This window comes from Chanos chanos, chromosome 14 (genome assembly GCF_902362185.1).
Source record: "Chanos chanos chromosome 14, fChaCha1.1, whole genome shotgun sequence".
NCBI classification, from domain to species: Eukaryota; Metazoa; Chordata; class Actinopteri; order Gonorynchiformes; family Chanidae; genus Chanos; species Chanos chanos.
Window position 1 is genome coordinate 11818983 of NC_044508.1, and position 25241 is coordinate 11844223.

The 25241-nt window shown below is 41.4% G+C and overlaps 1 protein-coding gene across 2 annotated transcripts in view; it reads right to left on the bottom strand.

Annotated features, from left to right (window-relative positions):
- farp2 (FERM, RhoGEF and pleckstrin domain protein 2) overlaps positions 1-23567 on the bottom strand; it is a 40284-nt gene extending 16717 nt beyond the window's left edge. For both annotated transcript variants that reach the window (XM_030791321.1, XM_030791322.1), the window contains exons 1-13: positions 23524-23567; positions 21745-21981; positions 9382-9486; positions 4994-5036; positions 4821-4899; positions 4489-4586; positions 4153-4267; positions 2782-2929; positions 2599-2694; positions 2275-2438; positions 1997-2065; positions 1812-1869; positions 1283-1538 (exon numbers count right to left, since the gene is read on the bottom strand). In XM_030791321.1, the coding sequence (XP_030647181.1) occupies positions 1283-1538; positions 1812-1869; positions 1997-2065; positions 2275-2438; positions 2599-2694; positions 2782-2929; positions 4153-4267; positions 4489-4586; positions 4821-4899; positions 4994-5036; positions 9382-9486; positions 21745-21945 (1432 nt within the window). In that variant the 5' untranslated portion in view covers positions 21946-21981; positions 23524-23567. The remainder of the gene's footprint in view (positions 1-1282; positions 1539-1811; positions 1870-1996; positions 2066-2274; positions 2439-2598; positions 2695-2781; positions 2930-4152; positions 4268-4488; positions 4587-4820; positions 4900-4993; positions 5037-9381; positions 9487-21744; positions 21982-23523) is intronic.
- Positions 23568-25241: the final 1674 nt, after the last annotated feature.

The window sequence follows — 25241 nt, forward strand, 5'->3', positions numbered from 1 at the left end:
TAACCAGTATCAAAATTTTTCCTAGTGCTCACTATAATGGGACAGAGTAACTGTTTCAGGAGACTTGTCCTTACTGACTCACAATACAGTTACCTTAACATGCTACATGAGCTAGCAGAGTTATGCTAACACACAGCCTCAAAAAAAATGTATGGAAAAATGACTGAAAAGGCATCTCAAGGTAAAGTGAAAGTAAACAGTCAGACTGTCTGCAATGATAAAAGGCTAATAATCATATTAGGAGTGACTATGTAGCTTCAAATTAAGCACTCAAGGCAACAGCTCAATCTACACGCTCAAGGATATTGCCAATCAATGGCAAACTACTTCTGTAGAGGGGACGGAGGGACACTGAAGGGGCCCTACATTTTAAGTTGGTTGGGGCCAAGTGGATCACCTAGAGCTAGGTCCCTGAGGTTGTGGCACTCCAGGAGGAAGCCTTCTACCCCATCAGCCCCAGTCAAAGGGTTGCTATAAAACAGGTTCTGATCAGGAGGCAAGCCTCCATCAGAGCCCCAGTCGGAGTCAGAGTCCGAGCTACCATTACCCGAGCCCTCGGTGGCTGTAGGTGGGTAGCTCAGTTGCTCCAGCTGTTCCACCAGGTCGCTGAACTGCACAGCTGAGCTAGCTTCGGAGCGCACGGAATACGCCGGAAAATTCACCATTGAACTTGCCTCCGACAGGTTCTCTGAACCTGGAAGCCGGAGAGACGAGGACGAATCGGGCCCACCAAAGCCCAATGAAAGGGAGTCTCCAGCAGAGCCTAGCTGTAGGTGATCAAGTGAGCTACATTCTGAACGGTTGTTAACCAGCGAACTGGTCTCTGAACGCCCAACTACGTTCTCAGAGAACAGACTGGTGTTCCCATTCAGCTCTTCTAGGATGATGTCAAACTCTCTCGTGGGAGCAGGCTCTTCATCCTCGTAATCATACTGACCAGATTTCTCATCAAATGCGTATGAATATGCTTCTGCTCCACCGGCATAAAACGAGATGTCAGCGGGATCGTCATCAATAAACTCCTCGCTCACCTGCAGCTGTGCGTTAGCCAGTGGAAAGGTGGGCACTGCCCTGCCTCGCATAAGCTCGGCCTCAAAGGCCTCTGGAGTCAGTAAGCCTTTCCTGTCCCCACTGCCACCCCCAAGACCTTCCAAACCCACTCTCCCACCCCCTCGCTCATCTTCCTCATTGCCATTTTGGGAGGGCCGCAGATAGGCAGGGCTACTCTCTACATACACAAACGAGGGGCTGCAGTCTCCTACCGCCCTGGTACTAGTGGCACCTTGGAAAGCGTAGTTAGATGGGGAGTTGGCCTTGATGGGATCCTCCTTCGGGGGGCTGGGTGGCCTGGCTGACTCAGGGTGTCGCTGCTGCTGCTGGTGATGTGGCTGATGCGGGGGAAGCTGGTTCTGCAGGACCTGGGGTTGGGAGTAGGGCTCCAGTCGCATTGGAGAAATGGAGCTGTGCATGGAGTGGAAGGAGACTGTAGCCGAGGAAGGAGAGCCTGGAAGCCTCAGGCTGTCATTGAAGGACAGACTCTGACAGAGAGAGAAAGAAAACAAAGGTGTGTGAACAAGAAAACAGGGAAAAAGAGAGGGAAAGAATGTGGCGACAGAGAGAAGGAGAGGGAGTGTGAAGGAAAAGAGAATGGCAATCAGTAGGAGAGAAGAAAGGGAGACGTTAAGAGATAGGGGGTAAATTGAGAGGGGCAGATGTTGAGAGGTAAGTGAATTGTTCAAAGGATGAAATTATTCTCTCATAAACTCATCAGTGTGTCATGGAACCTTTAACCTTCAGATCACTCTACTAACCTGTTTTGGCACGTCTGGGGCCAGGGAGCGCGAAGACATTCGAATCTTACTGTTCCTTCTATCAGAGACAATACATCAGCACAGACTTATAGAAACAGACATACACAGCAAAACCAAATCATTGACAAATCCCAGATGATGATTAAAAATGTACAAAATGTCGACATTCTATTTGCCAAACTCACCTCTGATAGGGCGTCCGTCTTGTTCCACTGTCCCTCACATACTCTACCAGCTGTTTTTGTGTCCTCCCACTGTCGCACAAAGACATAAACAGTCCATATACTACAAACCTTCTACAGAGCCTTCTGGTTTGTCTCACTGTGGTCACTTTGTACAAAGTGGTGTGTGATGGATCATCTAATGAAGTACGTGTTTTTCAAAAGCTACATCTAGACTATAATACAGTGGGACTTAAAATGTGTGCATGTTCATAGGATGAAAATTGCAAACACACACAGACCTGTATCTAAAGGAGGAGCCTCGACTAAAGAAGATAGGTTTGGCTTTTGGTTGTGGCTGATCGAACAAGCGGAAAAAGGAGTGATGCTCCACGCAGGTCTTCCAGAACACCTTACACTGGTCTCGGCTGCCCATCAGAAATTCCAGTGTGTCCTGATGAGGACCCTGAATACCAAGGGGATAAAAACCATAAAAACCAGTCTTGAAACCAATTTCCAACTGTTCTGTGTGCAAAATGATCATTCAGAGTCTCTGGGCCAATTTAATTGAGATTTTCCAACTGTTGAAGTATCCTTGCTACAGAACTACGTAGTATGATACTCACATGAACCTCTGGATGCAACTTGATGAGAAACCTCTTTCTTTTGAAACTCAGCTTTCGTATTTTGGACCAGTTGAAGGTATTGATTTTGGTATTGCCCTGAAAGAACATGATATAGTTAGACATATAAAGAGACTGGGGACTTGCTCACACTTCTCCAGAATTTTTAGGGAAGGTTGTATTCACCTGAAACACCTGCAGACCCATGTGGGCCACAGACAGGTTGATCTTGGTGCCTTCCCGGTCTGCTGCAGGGTGGAAGCGGACCCCATACATTTCCAGTTTACGGGCAATTTCCAAAACCTGGAAATCTGACTCTGCAGGTGTCTGTCCCCTAAAGAAGACAGATAAGAACAGTAACACAAATTAAGCATGTTTCAGATCTTGCTGAGCATAGTTCAGAGATTATTTGCAGATAGTATTAAATGCCAGATCATTAAACGATGTCTTCAGATTAAATTTTTAATTCAAAGAAAACAACGGACCGAACGGAGAGTTGGCTTTGAAAACATTCAAAGCAGCATAGAGCTAAATGTCTTGCAGTGCACCTGTTCAATTTCAGCAGCAATTTTGCTTGAAAAGTCTAATTCATTCTTCACTGCCTCGTTAACTTTTATGAAAACGAGGAAGGAAAGGATGAAAACTGCCTGATCATCTAAACCATTACTGAACAAGTCTGAACTAATCGGGGGCAGATTTGGCTACGGGTCAGATCATCAGCGCATTCTAATTTTGCTCATCCCTTAAGCTGTGAAATCTCCTTAGGTCCTCCCCTGCCTCACTGCCCGTATGGCTAATAAACACAGCACGGGTCCAGGGTTACAGATACAGGCCAAAGGCTCTAACCACCTCTATTGCCTCCACAGCCTGACAGGCAGATTTGCATAAGGACTATACTGTAGAGGAATCCCTACAAGAGGATTTACCATGGCACAGACAGTGGAGGGAGGGGTGTGGAATTATGATTCCAACACAGTATTTACAACCATTCCATGTCGTGGTGAATACTAAGATACGATGGGGGGAAAAAAAAAGAAAAAGTTTTTTAAACATCTATCACGTACGTTTAGTTTAGTTGCAAAGAAAGAAAGCAAAAACTACTGCCTTGTTCTATTTGCGATGAGATGAATGTATGTATGGTTGGTGGTGGAGAGGCTGCATGATGCACAAAACTGAGCCACTTTCACAAATACCACATTTATGCTTCCTCCAACATTCAGCGGAAAATTCCGGCGAATAGTAGCATTAAATCATTATACTCTTCCGCCAGACCAAGCCAGCCACAGACAGACACATGCAGAGAGGTTTTTTTGAGTTCTGGCGTGTTCACGTTTTTCAAAATGAGTACCAGGGAGAAACCAGAACTCAAATGTTTTGTCTTCATTAAGAAGCCAACACCTTATAAGCGCATTTGTGTTGGGCTCTATATTCTAACACAAAACCAGACTATAAAGTTCCTCCAAACAGAAGTCAATGAAATTTGGCTTGATGACGGGCCAGTAAAATGGCACATCACTGCTGCAGGGAAGGGGAAGGGAGAGAAAGGTGGTGTCTTACAAGTGTCCGCGGTGGAATTCCAGGATCTTCTCCTGCAGTCGCTCCTGGTTTGGCAGCAGTTTGTTCATCTTCAGAAACTCCCTGTCTGCCAGGTCATCATAATCCCCAATTTCCGCTGCGTTATTTAAGACAACAGACAGATTTGCACAAACAGAAAACTGTGCGCTTAAATCCTTCTCGATTCATTTACAGCTCTTCCTGAGAGTTAAATAGTGTTCTCAGTCATGGCTGTCCTTTAGCACTGTTCTAAGAACAGTCTTATTTCTGTTTCTGGTAACAGCTAAAATTTAGGCCGTACTAACATTTACTGATCTTAGATAAGTAGTGCCTACATACACTGGACCAGGTGAGAAGCCAGCAGAGCTGCAGTGTTCTCTGTGCAGATCAGTCGGCCTTCCATCAGGTCTCTCTTCATCTGCAGAGAGAACAAGTACCTGAGGGAGACACAAAAATACCATAAACACACACACGCACACACACGCACACGCACATGCACACGCACACCAGACTGAATGGAAATCTGAGAGGGTCAAACAAAGCAGCATTCTTCTAATCCCATTAAACCCAGCCCACTTACTACTTCCCATTTTCAAGGAAACAATATTTTCGTCATTTTCCAATTTAACAAAACAAAAGTGGTGTTTAGCTTTTCATGTGAGTGTTTTTACCTTGTGTACTCCTCTTGAAGCTGACCAGGATCTGGAGGGAAGAACTTCACTGACAACCTGAAGAGTGTATTCACGGGCCCTTGGAAACACACATATACAAAAAGCTTGTGTTTAACAAACTCTGACAGCTCCCATTGACGTGCTCTGAATATGACAAATGTGTCTTCACTTACGTCTCACTTGTTTCACAATGAGCTTCGTGGGTTCCAACCAGACCTATGGACACAGATCCAGAACACTGAGATTAGCTTTTCAGCATTGTTATAAATAAATAATTATCTGGTTGAGAGATTGTGCCTCATTGGTCTGTTTTCTTCATCGTTGCTGTTGCTGTGTTACAATGATACCATTGAGTGGGACAGAGCGCGCACGCGCGCGCGTGTGTGTGTGTGTGTGTGTGAGAGAGAGTTTCAGGAGGGTTGGGGGGTTGGCAGAGTCCAGGCCTTTGGTAAAATTCATAATATCAAGTCAGTCTTTCCAGGAAACATGCCCTACTATTTAAAGAAAAAAATGTACGAAACCCTTGATGGATAATGTCTGGACAATGTAACGAATAAATTACAATTTCTTGGTAAGGTTTTCATGGAAGCCATGCTTGCAGTACTATTATAAGCATGTGTGTTCTGTGTGTACGTGTATTTCGTAAATTTCTTGGAGCGAAAGTGTGTTTGTATGCAGATATGTGAGCCAGAGCGAGACCCAAGTTCCACTACTGTTAAGCAGGGGCCCCACCCTCTTCTGGAAACATCTGGGGCTGATTGAGAGAGGAATGCACCTTTCATTACCACACCTCCACACCACAGCGCAATCTAGATATAACGCTACAGAGCAAAACAACACAGAGAGAGACCACAGAGCACGACACAATATGATGGCCTACTGCAGCCTGATATAACACAGCCCGGCATAACAGTCACCTTGACCCTCGCTGCCCATTCATATAAAGACATCAACCTGAATGATCACCGACATAGACAATTTACAATTTAGCATTTAGCAGACGCTTTTAGCCGAAGCGACTTACAATCAGTGCATCAGTCGGATTCCTAATACCTCATAAGCATATATCGCTAAAAAGACTGATAGTCAATTTACTCCTTCGTGTTGCGCCCATAGAAACTTGTGCCCATAGAAACTTGCGCCCATAGAAACTTGTGAGTGGAGATTTCTTATGTGCTGTATGTATATTAACAGCTCGACAGAACAGAAAATATTATTTGAAATCTCAAATAATATCTCTTTACTCCTGTAATGCGTCTATTCTATTCGATTTAGCCAGTAGCTACAAAATCAGGATATTATTTGTTACTATGTGGCCACAATGATTCATTTTGTCAATAACATATTGAGATCCATATATATTGTACTTAAATTAGGACTGGATTCCAGTCACAGGGAACACATCACATCCGATCTGAATATACTAATCCTTATGAACTCACAGAGAAACCTGAATTTGCCAAAAGCAAATAAAGCTTTTACAGTTATCACAACTGAACATTGTTTTTTGAGTGTTTTTTTCTTCTTCAAAGTGTCAAGCTTACCTCTGCAAACCTAAGACACTACACAGAGGTATAGGTATTTTAACACTGACACTGTCACACATGTAAAAGAGAAGTGTGGCCAGTAGGGGAGTAATGGTTTCACTTTGTACCTCAGCTTTTGGGCCATGGTTTGGTTTGTATTACATTACATTTACATTTTATTCATTTAACGGATAATAACAGCAACAAATCTGTTCAAAAATGACAAGAAATAAAACTAATCCTCAGTATCTCTAATTTGAAGGTTCTTCTTTTAGAAAATGAGTGTAAGAAAACTAAACTTGAGCAACAGTAAATTTAGGGCTCACCTCCATGACAATGAGTAAAATACATCTAAACATGGGTATCTTTGAAGGTCCTTAATCAAGAAACTGCTGCTGTAATTGACTGCAAAACTGAGATACTACCATACCTTCATCTCTTTTTTCGAATTTCGATAAAGTGGGAGGGTTCTCAGTTTGGAAACTGCCTCTCGAGATGCCCCCCCAAAAGGGAGTACATGACGGTTGTAAAATAATGAACAACTCTGATATAAGAAAAATATATTACTGCTTCAAGAAGCCCAGAGATTAGGTGTACTTTATTCGTTTAAGTCAGGGCTGCCCAATATGGGGCCCGCGGGCCACGTTTGGCCCTCGCTCCCTTTGTTTTGGCCTGCCATGGTGTTTGACAAGCTCATGCTTATTCTCCTCTTCTTTTGAAAGTGCTGTAAAATCCTAACCGTAAGGATTAAGAAATAGGGGTGGGCGGTCTGACTGTCTGATATCGTGGACAATCTTAATTTGGCATATGATCTGCTTTTCAGGGGAATCGCACAGATTGCGTCATTAAACAAATAAAAAAACAGCGCTGTCCAAACTTTCCTAGTCCACATGAACTACACAAAAGCGTGATTGGTTGTGACACAATTAGGACAATGCTCATTGGACGCACTACGCATCTTGGAGGTGTAACTTATTTTGTAAACAGAAGACAGCATGGCGGACGAAGAAATGGTTTGGAAATGGTTTGGTTTCTCCTGATCAGATGTTCAGCAAATATCATCTGCAAAGTTTGCAGGGACAACTGGAGGTAATACCACAAACATGTTCAACCATCTCAAAGGAAAACATCGCAAAAAACATGTCGAAAGTTTATCTTTGTGGACGGTAATAAACGTAGCCCTTGAGAAGAAGACAAAGTACAAATAGAAAAATTCAAAACTATTTATAGTTTGGTTGTAACTAGCCAACATTTTAAAAGAGGTGAGAAAAATTGTGATTCAGATTGTGGATCGAGATTCTACTCCTAAAGATTGTCATAAGATCTTCTGGCCAGACCACCCACCCCTTCGTACGAAGTATAAATTTTGTGCAGCTAAAAAGTACATAATCTGAGTTTTACAGCAATGTACAGCACAGTGTTGTTAAACTTCTCGGTATTCTCACGGTATTCTCTCTTGCTCCCTCCCTCTCCTCTCCGTTTTTCATTTTTAACATTTTTTTGTTTTCAGTATAATTTTTACACAACACCAGAAGGGAGTGATAATCATAAAATAATACTCAATTTTTCAAACTGAAGTCAAATTTCCACTTAATTTTCTAAAGCACCCTGTGTTGCATGAGCTTTCTGTGAGAAAGGTGTCTTTCCTTTTAAATATGTTCATGCTCCCAAAAAGAAGCATATGGGTGTTTTATGTTTTTGACAATTATCTCTGCAAATGAATAAAATTACTGTTAAGCAGATTAAAAAACAATGTTTTTATTATTTTGAAATTTTATTTTTAGATTTAGAATGCTAATTATCTATAAAATATAATACATTTTAATGTAATGTAACTTCACATAACATCAAAATTTATTTTTGGGCCACGGCCCTCCATTCAGATTAATTTTTGGCCCTTCATAGGAAAGAATTTGGGCACCTCTGGTTTAAGTGGATTCATGAGTTCCAATATTCAGATAAATAATTTAATATTTAAAAAGACATTATTTACACATAGGAGTTAACTTACACATAGGAGTTAACTTACGGTAAGAAAAAAAACCCCAACAGTTCACTACGCACTTGCCATGAACCATACTGAGGACTACAGAACCGTGGTCTTCACCCCTAGTGGCAAGGCGTCTTGATTTTTAATTTTCAGAATATTTTAGATCAAACTGCCTTAAAGTCTCTTTTCATCTCTTCTTCTTTGCATCACTGTTCCAAAACATCTGATATCCTTTGGAAGCAACACAAAATCCTATCCAGGTCTCTTCTCTTTGATGTAGACGTTTTTAAGTCCTTCACATCTGTCCACCACTCCTCTATATACTTCGACCTCTACAATCTTTTCTGGAAAAGTCTGCCTTATTTTTAAAACGGTATTTTAGTGGTTCACCCAACAGACAAATGAGTTTATACTTGAGTGTTCAGGCCAAATTTTAGTCCATGCTTTGTTTGGATCATACACTATTTGTTTTTATTAACAGCACATGGTCATAATGATCAGCTGTGAATGGTGGTAATAAAGGACAAAACCACTGGCTTAAACTAGTAACACAGCCAAAACAAAAATCACTCTGATGAGAAAACAAATGACAATAGCTGCGTTGTTGTAACTAATTTAAATCAAGTTATGAAATAGTATTTAAAGATTTCCATTGTTTGTGATTCATGGCTTCCCTGCCATGAAATTCTCATTTAGCTTTGCTGTGGAAATGAAAACAAAACAGCAGTTCACTATCCACATAGCACGTACAAAAACTGTAGGCTGCAGAATTGTGGATTTGGTTCAAAACCAGGACAGGCTTACTTGTTAAGTTATGTTTTAAGAACATGCGGGACTGTGTTTCGCATTCTGACTTTTCTGTGACCGCCAGGTTTAAACTAACACTCTACAGAGGAGGGAGTGGCAGTAAGAAAAAGGACAAATGGCAATATGAAACCAGAGATCTTTTCAAGATCTTCAGGGCATTTTGGTGATTAACTGTTCAGTGTCAGTGCTTTGTAGAGACTAGTGGTACTGCTTTGCTGATTGTAGAATCGCTACTTACCCAATTCATTTGCATGTTCTGAAACTCCAGCCCAAAGTAATCGCTCTCAATGAGGTTGCACCTCCGGAAAACTTCGGAGAGGAGAGCCTGCCCATCTGCCTTGGCCTGGAAAAGAAGAACAGAGTTTAAGAACACTATGCTTTACAACAAATACTATTTTTCAGGGTATGTGAGTATAAATTTTTATCACAAATGTAAACCCAATGAATATAAAACACAAGGAAACATTAGGAATAATATTAAGAACTTTAATTAAATAGTTTCAGGTTTATGCATTGTCGGGTTTGATCGATACAGGAATATGACCCATCATAAAACGATCAAGACAACGTTGTCCATGTAGCCTATACTATTTAGAGTATAAAGTCCTGCATTACTGTGAAGGCAGGGTTATGAGAGGTCATGCAGATCTGAGGAGGAAGAGGTTTTGTCTGCTATGAGGCAGCCGGGAGAGCTGGGTCTGATGGGTGTTAGCATGACATATCTGTGGGCTTCGTGAATGATTCCGGCCAGTGTACAAGCGCAAAGGCAAAGCCAGAAGAGAGGCCACAACTGCAAAACCCCATAACTACGGCGAGTCCAGCTGCCAAGCAAGTTGTTTCCCAGTATTTAGTTTATAAACAAATGGCAGAGGGAGGTTAAGCATACAGACAGAGGCTTTAACAAGGCCCAAAAGGGGACAAACTCATCAAGGGGAAAAAAAATGACCGTAGTATACCTTTGCGACGGGCTATGGTCTGTTCTCATTGAGCGAAGGACTAATTACTATGTACCAGGGACTCATGGTACTTGAGGTTTGGAATCTTTCTCTATGTCTTTGGGAGAAAATTATACAGTGAGGCATCTGTTTGTAATGTAAAATGTATTTTTAAAAAACCTAAAAACAATCTGGCTTGTGTTGGCAAGCGTCGATCTTTACCCCCTCTTCTAAAGTGACTCAAGCTTTGCAGGAGTGTGTTCTTTGTTGCAAGTTGATATACACACAGACACTTTCAATGTCTGACTCATAGCTCCTATTGCAAAATAAATACGCTGAGTTCTCTCAGGATACAACAAGTCTGGAACTGGGTCGAAACAAGGAGGCTCAAATTTAAAAGATTTGAGCCACATGGAAAACAATGGTGCAATGCAGCTGTAACACTTTTTTTCAAACAAACAACACTAAACAGCAGCATGTAAGCTATAGTAAACGTTAAAGAATTTAAGAATATTTCTATATCAAAAAATAAAACAGCAAGACATTTTGGATTTACAGTACAGGTTAACCATTATCCAGGATAGGAACATATCAGCAATATTTAAATCTGGTGCTGTTTGCAAATTACATAGCATCTATGAATGTTTTTTGTTTTTCTCTCCTCTGGAAAAGTGGCACTGTTCTCAGCAGTGAGAGGTCTGACATACAGATGAAATTGTTTCTGGAGCTTAAAATTGCTTCCAGATGGGGGAGTCGCTTTACCAGATGACAGAAAAGGTGTGCCACAGTGAGATCATTGATTACAGGTACAAAAAGAGTGAAGGCCAAAGCTAAAAAAAAACCCCAGCCAAACAAACAACAACAACAACAACATCAAAAAACAGGAAAACAAAACGGGCTGAAACAGGCTTGTTTTCACTGAAAAATGCTAAAAAGCAACTACTGGTCAAGCAAATGACTTATGTTGTTTAAATTTTTTTTTTAAAAAAAAGATCAAAACCGGTTTTGTCTCTGCGTAATGGGACACATGCTTGGCGTGGCATAATTAATACAGTGATGTGGAGAAAAGTAATTTACAGTCAAAACAGCAGTTCAAAGGCATGTCTGACTAAATTAGGCCCAAAGAGCACTGACTCCGTGTTTGGGAACTGCAGTTCCTGGCCCTCAACCTACAAGCCCGTCGCTATTTCACTTTTCACACACACTCCTTCATATGTACAGCTATTTCTGTGAAGAATTTCACCACCATGCCAAAATGACCAGGTAATAACTCTACCAAATGGCTTCCTATTTCCCAAGCCAAGACTGGCCCCACCTTGTGCAATCAGTCGGTTTTACTTCGGAAGCTGGTGCTGAAAAACTTTGGTTAAGTGGCAAGTCTGAAAGCACATTTAAGGAGGTTAGTGTAATGTAGTGTTAAAGCAGACTAAACAAAGGTGCATTTAAGGATATGCAGCAGGTGAACTAGGGACTCAATTCGCAGAGCTGTGATTTAAGGATTAATTGGATTAAGGGTCCTACCTTCAGATTTGTCCCAGTTGACAATGTTAAGAAATCTACTACAATGGACGTATTGAAAATATATCCAAGTTGTCTGGACTGCCTGAAAACTGAATTTTGATGCTGGCTCTTCCATACAGTACACTTTTGGATATTCCTGAGAATAAATCAGGCAGTTCTCACTGGTGACTGTGAAAATATAAGCCCTGACAGTCTGCTCTTCACATACCGTGATCTGTTAGGATTAGGGGTGTAATGAGTTTTTGCCAAAACTGAAAACTACGTTCCTATAGCCCTTGGTTTGGTTCATGGTACATCTGTAGTGAACTGTGAATTTTTAATCACCCCGGCCCAGGCGAAAGGTTTTTTTGTTGTTGTCACTATGTCACATCACAGGGAATGCATAGTGTAGAACATGCCACAGTGTTTGTGTTTTTGATTTTTTGGAATAATTTAATAGAATAATTCGTGTTAAAATTGTTGTTTTATTTCAAATGTATATCAGTTCAAATTGAAAAAAAATAAAAACGTGGCAATTCTCTCTCTGGCCAAACCCTGGCCTAGAAATCAAGATGCAAACTGAACCACATAAGGTGAACCATTATAGTTTTATCGACGATTACTATCACTCAACATTTAAATGTAAATAATCTTGCTCTGCATAAAAAGAGAGTCTACCCCTTGCAATGCCACACTGAAAATGTCTGGTTACAAAAGTAGTGTTCAAGGTGACTACGGCCTCTAAGCCAAACAGAGGATATGCTAAGACTTGTCAGTTGAAGTTCGTTTGCCACAACCAGTAATTGTCACTCGAACAGACGACACTAAACAATTAAAATGAAAAAAAACAAAAAACTGCAGACAGAGTGAACCTCTGACATTTTCATTTGCATGTCACTTGCGAATAGACTGTTAGTTTAGTCGGTCAACCAATCAAACTGTGTCCAGCTACAGGAAAAAGACTTCCAGTCCAGCAGCTGTTTCCTTGTCGGGTGAATCTTCCCCTTGTTTAGACAGCGGAGATCCATGCAAATCTGACTTGGAGAGAGATCTACTATCACACATTTGTAGACTGTGACTGGAGGTCCAGGAGAATGCAACTGGGCCTGTTCTCATAAGTGGGTTTGTAGGCCAGAGTCCCTGACCCCGTTCTTCTCCCTTTCACTGCATCTTGTTGGTCACTAATGGGTCAAGCGCCTGGATGTTTCTCAGCAGATTGTCATGCAAATACCACTCTTGTGTTCAGCAGCTTGTAGTGCGAAAAGATGAAGTGGGTGTCTTCACTGTGGATCTCCAGAAGTGTGAGACAGTCTCACTTAACCAGGTGGTTCCCACGCGAGAGGGAAACTTGGCTCTTACACTTACTCATAAGTGTAGGGGCATTCCAAATTTGAAGGAAGATAATGAAAAAAAAAAAGGATGTAAGGTCCTGTGTTAAAACTTAAAAAAAAAAAAAAAAGGCAGGGCATTTGGAGCAGACAGAAGTACGGTATATATAACACGATATGACAGTGAAAGTTGTGTATAGTGCCCAAAATGACAGATGAATGAGTGTGGATCTTAGACAAAATCTTGGTAATCCAACACCAGAATGCTATAGTGACAGGGCTCTGTTGAGACTTGTGTCGTGAATTAAGGGAGGCGTATAGTGTCTCAGTCTCTCGTAAACCTAGCCTGAGATTTCTCAGGAACACGCCCTTTGTGACACACACGCACTGCAGCTTTCACCTCGCGTTCATGCTTCCAGACCACATATTCACAGAGAGATAAGAGCCACTGCCGTTTAGAAATAATTAACTTTTAATGCGCCTTTATTTGCCCATTTTGAAAAAAAAAAAACAAATAAAACAACGACCAACCCTATTGTTAAAGGAGTGGTATTAGGTAGCTTAAATGTAGGCTTACCCTTAATGCATACCTTCCCTCCCTGATGATTTGATTTTCTCCTTTATTTACCTTGTCAAATCTGGCCAATCGGATCCAGTGAAATACCTTGAAGTAAATGAGTCATGCTGCCCGTATCTAAATCCAGGGTGTTCGCATTTTTTTTCACCTGAGCCAAAGGTTTGAAACATGCACTTTTGCATCTTGTGGATGGAAATAACCATACACATATACACTTCTGTTAACGTATGAATAGACATGCATTTACACTAATTACTTAGTTCAAAGCTTGAGGTGCTAAATGAGATTTTGCACCGCAGAGTTGAAACGCAGGTTGGCAGCTAGTCCAAATACTCCTTCTCTGCTCCTTAATGACAAGCCAGCCCTTGTGACATCCACACGTGGCCTCCGCGAAGTATGATGACTGAACGAGAGGACATTTCTTATACATAACCAGGTAATCAGCGTATATTGATTGAGCTGAGATCCTAATAGAGCTTAAGATTCAACTGATTCTTATGTAAGGTTCCACTGCATTTCTCTATGACATCACTGTCCTCTCTTCAGTTTATTCTTCTCGTTGAGCTCCAGTGGCTCGTATGCTCTCCTGTAAACAGGTGGTCATGAAGAGTTTGTCAGCAGATAAAACAGGTGATAATAAGGATCAGGTAGAAAGGATTAAGTGTACCTTGGGCTCCCTCTGAGCCAGCCAGGCATTACTGACCAACTGCTCTGGTATGGTGCGTCACTTGAACAACTCACCGCTAACCAACCAACAACCTGCTACGATGTAGCGGCACAGTGGGAGGGATGTTTAGATGGGTTTATGATCAAGAGGTTTCCGCTTCATACACGAATACGAATGAACAGAGTGTTTATCTTTAAGGAAGCTTGATATTGTTTGGACAGTCACTGCCTTTAATCACACATGAAAGTCTTTTTTCTTTTTTCCCAAATAGCACCAAATTAAACTCGTTGTTGGAACGGCTGCCATCCATGAACAGTACATGCCAATTTAAACGTTCCAAACCAACCTCAGACCGCATCTTGGCTCAGAAATGGCACAAGTCCACTAAACCAAAGGACCGTTCTGACGCGTCTTGACCTCGAGTGGTCCCAAAGTAGGCTAAGAGATGTAAAGAACTTGGGAGAAGCAGGAAAACCCCTATAGCAATCAGCTAACATGCCTTCAGGATTTTCCTGCAGCTTGCGGGCAACACTTTCTAAGCACAGGCTCTAATTTGTTCCACTAATTGTGTCGTATGGCAGGGCTTAAGCTTGGATGGGGGGGAGGAGGGGGGGAATTGTGGGGTGAGATGGGAGGCCGAGATGTAATTAGAAGCAGTGAGTGTGTTATTCACACTCAGGACCAGAGCTTAAGACAAATTCTAATACAATCCCTGCATTAGGGGACACATGTTGTACTTACACATGCAGCTGAATTGACATGGTTTCTCATGAGAAACCAGGGCTTTAATAGTCACACTATCCCCCTCCTCTTCCACTGCGACCTCCTTTAAAATACCACTCGCAATCAAATTCAAGCCTAAAAACTGTGCTGGACCACAATTAAAGTTAATCACAGTTCTGGTGTAGTAGTTAAGACATGTCTTCAAAATTTACACTTCCAGTGGTCAGCTGGTCACATACTTCAGTCTTTTTCATCTCATCTTCAGTTCATTTTTTAACTGTGAGCTACACATTTCCAGCACTTTCTGTTCATGGGACAAACATGGTAATATTGTGCTAATAATGAAATAAACTTCAGAGCACATCAGGTGAAGGTTCCAGGATAAAGGAGGCACTTCATTGTGACTACAGCTTGTAGTCATCCAGAGGTAGTTAAGTATACCCATTTCTGACATTTAAGCCCACACTACTGAATAAATACCATCAGAGTGACGTCAAATTCAATATGAATTAAAACAGTTTGCTTGCAATGTGCCTCGTTAATAAAACTATGCCAAAAAATGAGTTCCGCAAGACAACAACCTCGTGAAACCATTTTAAGTTTGCTGACCTTATGTTCACAGACTGGTTGAGGCAGACCTTCTGGGAGTTTGTCTCTCCAGGGGTTAAAAGTTAAAAGGCTAGTTGTTGAAATTCCTGGGCAAGAGTACTCAAGGCCCCATACTCCTCAAATACCCCTTTAACCCCCCTCTCTCCTTCCACAAAGTCCACATCAGACACACACTGCTCCTTTGACGCCCTGTAGCCAGACCCCCCCCCCCCCCCCCCCCCCCTCCAGTTGTCAACCTTGCTATTTATGTGCTTGTTTGCGAAAGCTCTACAAGGCCCTCCCTACCTCCCATCTAGTGAGCAACTCAGTCATCTAGTCAGTCAGTCTGTCTGTCCGTCCGTCTGTCTGTCCACTGTACTGCATTCTCCTGCTGCCTGGCACCACACACTGAAATCCCATCTCTCTTTTTCTTGCTCTGTCTCTCTCCCTTTTCGTCTCTCCTTTTCTGCCCCTTGCCTTACTTTGCCTGTCTTCTGCACTGCATTCCTCTGCCGCCATACCCTGTAAACCAAACCCTATCTTTCTTTTCTTGTGTCATTCTGTCCCCTTCTCTCTCTCTCTCTTCTCTTTTTCTTTATTCTCATTTCTTTTTCTTTTTCTATCCCACATCACTCCGACTGTCTTTCACCATCTGTCTGTCAGTGGGATTTGCATTCCCACTTGTGAGTTTTTTTTTTTTTAGAGTTTAGAGCAAAGTGAATGCTTGCAGAGGAACTGGTTGTGCTGAACTCTACAGCATCAAAGAGACCAGTGTTCTCATTCCTGCTCCCTGGACACGCAGCACAAGGCTAGGCTTTCTGCTGCCGTCGCAGAGCGTAGGCGGAGCCTGGAGCCCACAGAATCACACTAATCCAGGAACCAGAACTTTACCTGGGGTCACTGAACCTATGAACTCACAGCAAAAGGAAAACAGAGTACAATATTAAATAGCTACAGGTTAGGACCTGACACAAATGCAGCTATGTATTCTGTATATATCGGAATGTCTCTACAATAAGTCACTGAAGTAGCTTCTTTTAACAATCACAAGATCTTATTAAGTACTGTAGGGTGACTGGCTGAGGTTCCACAATTACAGTGAACAGCAGATACAGCTAAGATTGCCACGAATACAAGACTTTCTGGATATGAACATTTCATAAACTAGAATGTAATAAATGTAGATAAATAATATCTATTTATCTATTCATAAACCTAAAAGATAAATGTAAATAAACAGCACGTAAATAAATAAATGCTGGTGTACTGGATGCAGCAGCAGTGCTGTAATCATCTGTTCTTGTTTTCTAATGAGACTGTGACCACCTGCTACCAGCCTGTGGAGATTTTACAGGTTCAAAGTGAAACCAGGTAATGCAATAGGTACTAAGCATGTTCTGCATGTGTGCTATGAAAGCTTTAGCCAGCAAAAACATTTAGCGCTGCAATTTGCATCTATTTTTGCTCACATACCCAGAGAGAGAAAGACCAAGATTAAATTACAACTCTGCAAAGACAGGGAGGATCCGATTTATGGGCATTCTTCATTAGATCATGTCCCACATGTCACGGGGTTTTCACAAACGATCTCCATAATAACAGCAAAAATTCAAAATAGACTAGATACAAAAAAAGATAAGGATTTAAAATCGAATAGTCTTTGATCAAAATGCAGAAATGCGCGACATGCCAACTTTCAACTTTCACGTAAGCGTTGGATAAAAATACTTATCCAAACAAAGAGGCCTTTCATTGGTCTAGGGAGGTGTATTTATATCCCATTGGACTGTCACTGAGTGTATAAAAGGGATTCTCCAGCCCTTCTTTCCATCCTTCCCTCTCTCTTTGTCTTTCTCACCCTCGACTGAATTCACACTGCCGTCAAGCAGCAGTAAACAGACCCTCATTGGCGAGGTCTTGGCTCCAAGCCAACTCTTGGCAAAAACCTTGGTATCCCTTCCACACTGTGCTACTTCTTTAACTGTCATTTAGTCTTGTTCCTCTACAAGACTGGAACTAGGAAGGTCTGCTAAACGCTAACATCTGACAGAACCTTTGAGAGGACGCCCCTTTTGGTGGTTGCCGCTCATTCCCAACCGTTCCCAAGTATGTGAGAGAATCTTTGAGAGGTCATGTAATTTCGTCTTTACTGGATCGTTTTTACTGCACGGCTGAGAGAAATATCTGAGAGACCACTCATTATGTCGGACATTTTGGAGGGTGCCCACTTTGGTCAGCCAGAACCCCACATTCGTGGGATTCCATGCAACTTCAAGAAAGGCCAGTTAGACGTCTTTGTCCAAAGAGACAACATATGGCCCATAAGATTATGAATAATGTCCCTCTCAGCAGTGCCCCAGAGGTGCAGCTGCCTTCCCTGTTATTGTTATGGCTGTGTGTCTGGGATTAAGGTCACACTGTAGCTTCACGCATACTCCACAAATCCACTGGAAGTGTAATCAACAAATCCAATTTCTGTGCGCTCGGGCAGAGATAAGAAAGGCAGGCAGGGCAAATCATGTGGACGGGGACCCGTTTGTTAACGACACAACCAGTGATTATTCATTAAGGGGAAGCACACTCTTGGCAGCTACTTGCAAACATGACAGGAAACCTGGGCTTCTGTAGTAGTTTCCTCATTGCTTCCTATTGGTCTTTTGAAAAGGGGCTTGTAGATGCTCCAAGGAGTAGATAGTGACAATGTTAAAAAAAAAAAAAAAAGAAAACAAAAAGTGCAGCTTGATGTCTAAAAAAAGACATAATTACTCAAGGCTTAGAAAGTATGGTTATATCATACACAGCCATTCTTGGCAATAAAACCTAGATTTAGTGCACAAGATGTTCATTTTTAAGTGTGATGTATTCAAATTGGACAGGACACCCCCCCCCCCGAAAAAAGGAAAACAAAGCGACAATCGTCCATAATATCCTCTCATAGTCACTCGATTCAGCTTATTGATCGCTGCAACAAGCGCAGTGATCAATGGGGGGGAAAAACTCCAAACCAGGGTCATCATCCTATAACAGTCTAGCCGATGCACAAATCCTTCAAGTAAAGGCTCATAAAAATATATTCTCTGATTATCGGGCTGTTGAAAGGAAATTCAAAACCACGGCAGACGTGCCGGAGGAAAGGACAAACCCATTGCCATAAATATATTAGGAATCATGGGTTTCTCCGAGGATCTGGTGTTTAGATTGCGGAGCTAATTACACGCCGCTCCGCCAGGAACGCGGTCGGGGGAGGGAGGGACCAGTAGGCATGGTTTTAGTGGCAATGACTACGACTTGGCCTCCGGCTGACTAAAATGAGAGCCCTGCCCAGTGCTCCACCGCACACACCGACAACCAGTAGGACCAGGCTACAAATTCAAAGCCTGCACCACTCTACCTACTCCAGCTTTGAACCCCGGAGCTTGTTCCTAAAGCCATACATCCAACAAGGCTGCTAACTATAGTATAGTCAAAATATGTCTCGAAAGAGCCTTAAATTAAAAGGCCTATTAGAAGTCACAGTAGAGACAATAACAATAATCTTGAGCTATAACAATAACAGTTTATAGTTGGTGGACCATTCTCATTACATAATGATGTGCCATTCCATTAGTAAGAACAGGCCATTGGAATAAATATTTATTTCACTCTGAGAGCAAGTGGAACATAGAGACTGTCAAAGCGTCTATTTGGTTTCTTTTCATTACAAAGAATTAAAAAGAAAAAAAAAAAACAGAACAAAGAGGTGCCAACAAATCACATATGAAACGAGAATCAAGATGGACATCACTATAACTTTGAGTTCTGGCTTCTTCTTCAAAACACATTTTTAATCAATTTGAAGTGTACAACCATATTATTAAGTACATCTGCTGGCAATAGCATGCATGAATTCACACCACACAACATGTCTTTTATAGTTGTTATATGACTACAATAAACTGCTTTCACAGTGATTCGAACAAAAACTATTGTTATTGTTAGCCAATGTTGTTTAGTTGTAATGTGTAGAGTTCTATTCAATTACAAGTGATTTTCTTGTTCTCAGCAAACTGTTGGAGACCATAGACTGAATGGACCTTAGGACGGCACTGGCAGTAAGGTTTAGGTTAGGAGTCTTTCATTTATATATGCATATAACTGCAACATTCTTTTCATCTGCTCAGCTGAACTAAGACAATAATGAAAACTACATGCACTTTTAATAAAGTCAATTTAACAAAGGCACACAGCTTTCCCAACTAGCCTACATGATACGCAGTCATGAAGCGCATCCATCAATAGTTATTTTGACAAAAGAGTTCCAGATGTAGCAAACTGTAAATATGCTTGAATCTCTGGATTAAACTTGAAGTTTGCCTCATTTCTCTTTTGTTTTGTAGGTCAATTTGGAGGGTTTTCACCCAGCCGTCAGACTCCTAATGTACATGTGGTTGTGAAAAATCCATGTGCATCTTGGAAACAAATGCTGCCAACATGACAGAATGCCTGGCTGGCATTGCAGGACGCACACTTTCCCGTTCTCTATTCCGTGTCCACAGGTTCATTATCCTGTTCTAACAGTAAATAAGGACCAAACCTTGCGATGTGATTCTGGGAGCACCATAATTGAAGGAGCTGAGTGTCTAAGAATATCAAGGAAGTGACCACTTCAAAGCTTCCACTGATTTCAGTCAAGCTGAGTGTTCAATTTAAAGATTAAAAAAAAAAAAAAAAAGATTAAATTAAAGTTGGCTTCCAACTAAAGCTCCATTGCTTCCTCTATGACATCAACATCCTCTCCTTCTTTTCATTTTCCCAGATGCTTCAAACAATGCTTCATAAAACATTCTGGTTTAACAGGGTTTTAACACTTAGATGGAGGGTTAATGTCTTTATACAAAAAAGGGAATGCATGATTGTAAAGCCAGTTTGTCTTTCAAGATTTCTATGTTTTCTCTTTCTTGAACATAAATTACTTGAATAGCATGTTTATGAGCAGACTGTTTGGAACAGCAACTGACACGCTGAACACACCTGCAAAAATGTTGGGACTACATCCAGATGCACTTGTTGGCATGTGTGCAAGGCTGAATAAATGTTAAATACAATACAATGAGCTCTAATACACGCTGTAAGATCCATCCAAGAATCTTGAAAAGAAACAAATGGCACAGTCTCCCATTCCAGCACCAGAACAATCTATACCATGTTTCTGTAATCAACAAAACAACAAATGTATCAGTAAAAAAATAATTCAACAGATAGTTGAACTGTTGGAATAGTTTGTTCCATAATTCTACTGTATATCGGGGCACTGCAAACCTAACGGTAATTTTAAAGGTACAATTTATCACTAGGACTTTGTTGAACAGGATAAAACGCTGTCATTCGTCTGGGCTTGTCTGTGCTTGGTCACTTGTCAGTAGAGACAAGGTTAGACCGCAGCCCTTCAACCACAATCTTGACTGACCTGTTCTGAGATACAATAGAAGCATTTCATTTATTCAGCACAGCTAACAGCGTCTTTCTTTCCATAAAACGTGAACATACAAGGTGAAAAGCACCATCAGCAGACTGAAACATTTACTCAACAGCTTCCTCAAACTTTCTTCAGTGAAAGTCGCTTCAACTGTGGCACAGGTTCAAGGGTGAACAGGTTCAGAACTGTGCAGCGTTTCAAAACAAGGGCTAAATACCTTAAGAATGACCATGAAAGCCTTTAAGTCTGCTCATATAGAGTAGTGCTCCATATGCTAGAACATTCAGGAACTTTATTTTTTCCCCTGCTCTTTCTTTCTTTCCGTCCCCCTCTCTATTCCCTTCTTTTCTCTGGCATGTTCCGCCCCCAGCATGGACGATAAGGCTGTACAGCGACTCTCCTTCACGACCACACTGAGAGCATGTGTAAGCGTTGAGAGTCAGGGCTACACGAGGCTTCCTGCTCAGAGAGTTACTCCAGGCCACAGCAGTAAGCAGACTTAAAGAAGGGGGATTTGAGGACCAAAGCCACGAAGCAGCTGTCACATACTGCAGCAGCACGCAAAGCGAGAGCGACCGGGGACGCAAATGACACAAGCTCTTGGTCAAGAAGGGCAGTGTGTTGCTATGTAGCTTGAGAGATAGAGAGAGAGAGAGAGAGAGAGGAAAGAAAAGGGAGAGAGAAATGGAAGGAGGAAAAGAGGTACAGCCCACATGGAGAGGGCTTCAAAACTAATAGACACACACAAATTTATATGTTTCCAAACGGCTTTGAACTCTCTGCCATGGGTCATTGTGAAAGGGAGTCATGGAAACGCAAGTCACTCACCTCAAGGTCATAGAACTCCTGCGTGTCATCCAAGCTCTGCACGCGGATCTGTAAACCCCTGCTGTAACCTTTTCCCCCTGCTCCTGCAGATGCACTGAGACTCTGGCCAGGTTCTAGAGTGCTGATACCAGCATTAAACTGGGCACCAAGTCGGGTACCAGGAGTCTGGAGGACTCGGTAGGTACCCTCAATTTCACCCATTGCTGCTCAACACGCAGCCCACCCTCTCACACGCACCTGTCAACACACACAACCAATCAGATGCAATTACAGGCATTTTACAACACATGGAAAACACAAACATAACAAATCAGTCACAAGCACAAAGTCAATTATGATCACAAGAAACTTTGTGTAGACAGCTAATAACATAAAACTTCTTTGCAATAGCTGGAGGTTACCAACTGCATTTTTTTTTTTGAACACATTCATTTTCCTGGTGTAGTTGCACTGAGAACGAAAGTCCTCAAAACAATCCCTCGGTATAACAAGTTCTGCAGTTATATTGAGAATGACTGACAATGCCAAAACCAATCACAAAATATGCGCTGCTTATGAAAGGTCTGATGGGCCGCTACTCCAAGCAGTGCCTTAAATGCTTTTCTACTGACTGGTTGTATTCTATTCCCGACTTAATGATTTCCGTCACTGCATTTTTGTGGCAGGGTCCGCAGTTCGCACGCATGAACCTATTCAAGAAACCCTGAACACGTCGACACAACCAGGCTAGCGTAAAATAAGGAGAAATCCTAGAAGTTCGGAGGGTCTACTTTGAATGAATGTCCAACCACTACAGTGGTAGTGTCCCGGGCAAACAGAGAAAAAGCCGAATAACAATCGAATAAAAACCCGATCTGCACCGACGGCGTATCCACAAACTCGCACTAAAAGTTGACGTATTTTCAAGAGAAAAAAAACCCTCGTTATTACTGACTTACTTATTTAACATAACAACAAGCCAGCCACGTTAGAGTAAACGGTAAAATGTGACGCAACAGGTAGGTTAGCTTTCTCTGCGGGGACATGAGAATAAAAATTTAATCTTACAACCAAGCAGGCCACTTTAGGTGCGCCATTCAGTTTTCCTCTTGAAGTAGCCTAGTTTTCTTTTGTACGGAAACAGGGTAAGGTCCAATGGCACAGATCTTAAATCAGTAACAGAAATTAAATTTTGTACAGTAGTATGTGGTGTCATTTGAAGTTGTTATTACTACAATGAAGTGATTAACGCTGACGTTATCATGTTTATTATACAATATAGTAAACAACACTCGCCCCTCTTTAAACCAATACGAAGAATTTATTTTAAAGAGGCTAAAAAACTATATCATGCTAGAACAGGGAAAGCTATAGGTTTCGATATGAAGAAACAAAAACGGAATGCAGCTAGCAAGTGAACTATCGACAAGATAACTTAATAGGCACGTAAGGACAACAGAACCTTCTCAATCAAAGCGATTAAGAATAAGAAAAAGTGTGGTTTAAATAAAAACTCGAGAATTCAGACCAATTCGACGTGTTTTAATGTAAAATATATAGATTTTGCATGTATAACTATCAATATGGCACAACAAACAAAGTTAAACTTTCCTATAATACAGAAGTTTGCGCCGAACAAATGAGCTAGCTATCTCAAACATACGTTGCCTATCATTTACAAAGAAAAAAAAAAGTTCTGCAATTTACGAAATTTCGGTGCACCGTGTGAGTTAACTTATACTACACTTTCTCCGCAGAAACTATTTTATCTACATGGATTTAAATAAAAGTAGACCGTACCTTCTGTTTTCTCGTTGTGTTTCTCCAACTCTTTTAGGTGTACCTACGACGGTCATTGCGAACGAGCCGCAGACCAATGTGTTTTCCTATTGGTCAAAATCGGCTGAGATTCGCATTTCTATTGGCTCAATTCCTGTTGAAACTGTCGCTCACTATTGGATAAAATGACTACCTGTGACATAATTCTGGTTGGATGAAAAGGAGTCGAGAAACGATGTTTATTGGTTATTCATCTATTTAATATTTGCTTCGTTGATGAATTTGTCCCCCGTAAGTAGACAACTTTTGGGGGAAATGTAATGTGAGCCGGACCTCAAGATAAAGGCTATGAGGCAATAGGAGCAAAGTTCATCGAAGCTGTCTTGAAGTTCTGGTTGTGTTTGCTACCATACGTGGGCGTGCGGGCGTGTGTATGCGTGCGCATGGTATGTGTAAATGTGTATTCTTATAAATCTAACTTCGCAAACTGGACGAACAAAGGCACGTTGTTTAGTATAGTACGAGGACAAATATAGACAAATGTGCACATCCCAGGTGTCACTCAAGAAGTCAGAAGAGAAAGATAAACACAGCACCCAGGGGTTTAGGAACCAGGGTGTCTGGCATAAAACATGAGCAGTGATTTGAGCAATCTGAGTAAATTCATTGACATAATGGTGGACTGGGTCGTGCATCATGCAGTTAGCCCTCTAAAAGAGAGCCATTCACGTTTTAAATGTCATCCTTGAGGACTGCAGCTTAATTCCACCAAATGAACAGAGACCCTGAATGACAACGCCTCCTTCTTCCGACATGAATGGATTACACAGAAAAAAAATACTTACTTAACATGTTTTATTTAACGTTTTTTACTTTTTTTTCTTTTTAACATATACAAGACATACTGCTTATAAAATGACCAGATCTTTAAATTCTCCAAGCCTAAGCTGTCAATGCAACTATATATTTCATTTCAACAGTGCAATATTTGTGTCTTTCACAATGACATGTCTCTAGAGAATCAAGTGTATTCAGATAAGTGTCACTGTCGTCACAATGGCTCATTTATTTGCCTTACAAGAGGCTGAAAAGCATGGGGAGGCAAGTCTCTTTAAGAGTTTAATATTTACAGAACTTAGATTAAGCATGAAGAAATTGTAGTTCAGGTGTAACAAATATCGCACAACCATTAACAATTTACTCATGTGAGAATAATTTAGTATCAGAAAAGTTGGAACTGCATCACAGAAGCGTTAAATCAAGTGCATCTACAGGAATGTTCCAGAATTAACCACCTGTATAATAGGTCAGTTACTGGGTCGGTCAGCAATAGGGAATTAATCACAATCTTAACTCAGCACAGCCAATAGCAACACGTGTTTTATTCTGTATGTTGAATTCCCTATCTAAATTGTTCCTTAAATGAAACACACCTGATGTGAGATTATATCAACTCTAATCACAGTAATCTCAGCGCTACGACTCTAGACAGCAGTGCTAAATCTATACATAAACTGACTCAAAAGGTCGCTGTGCATACCCACCAGTCAGGATCTTGTAAAATAAAACGAAGGCGAAAACTCTGACTCTATAAAAGGAGCCACAGAACCTTAGAATGGGAACTGGTAAAATAAAGTCAGGCTTTGGCCTCAAATGGTCACCTCCTTACAACTCTTAAAATGTCCATCCTTTCAGTTACCGAGCATCTCGGCCAAAGACAAGATTTTTTTGACACAGTC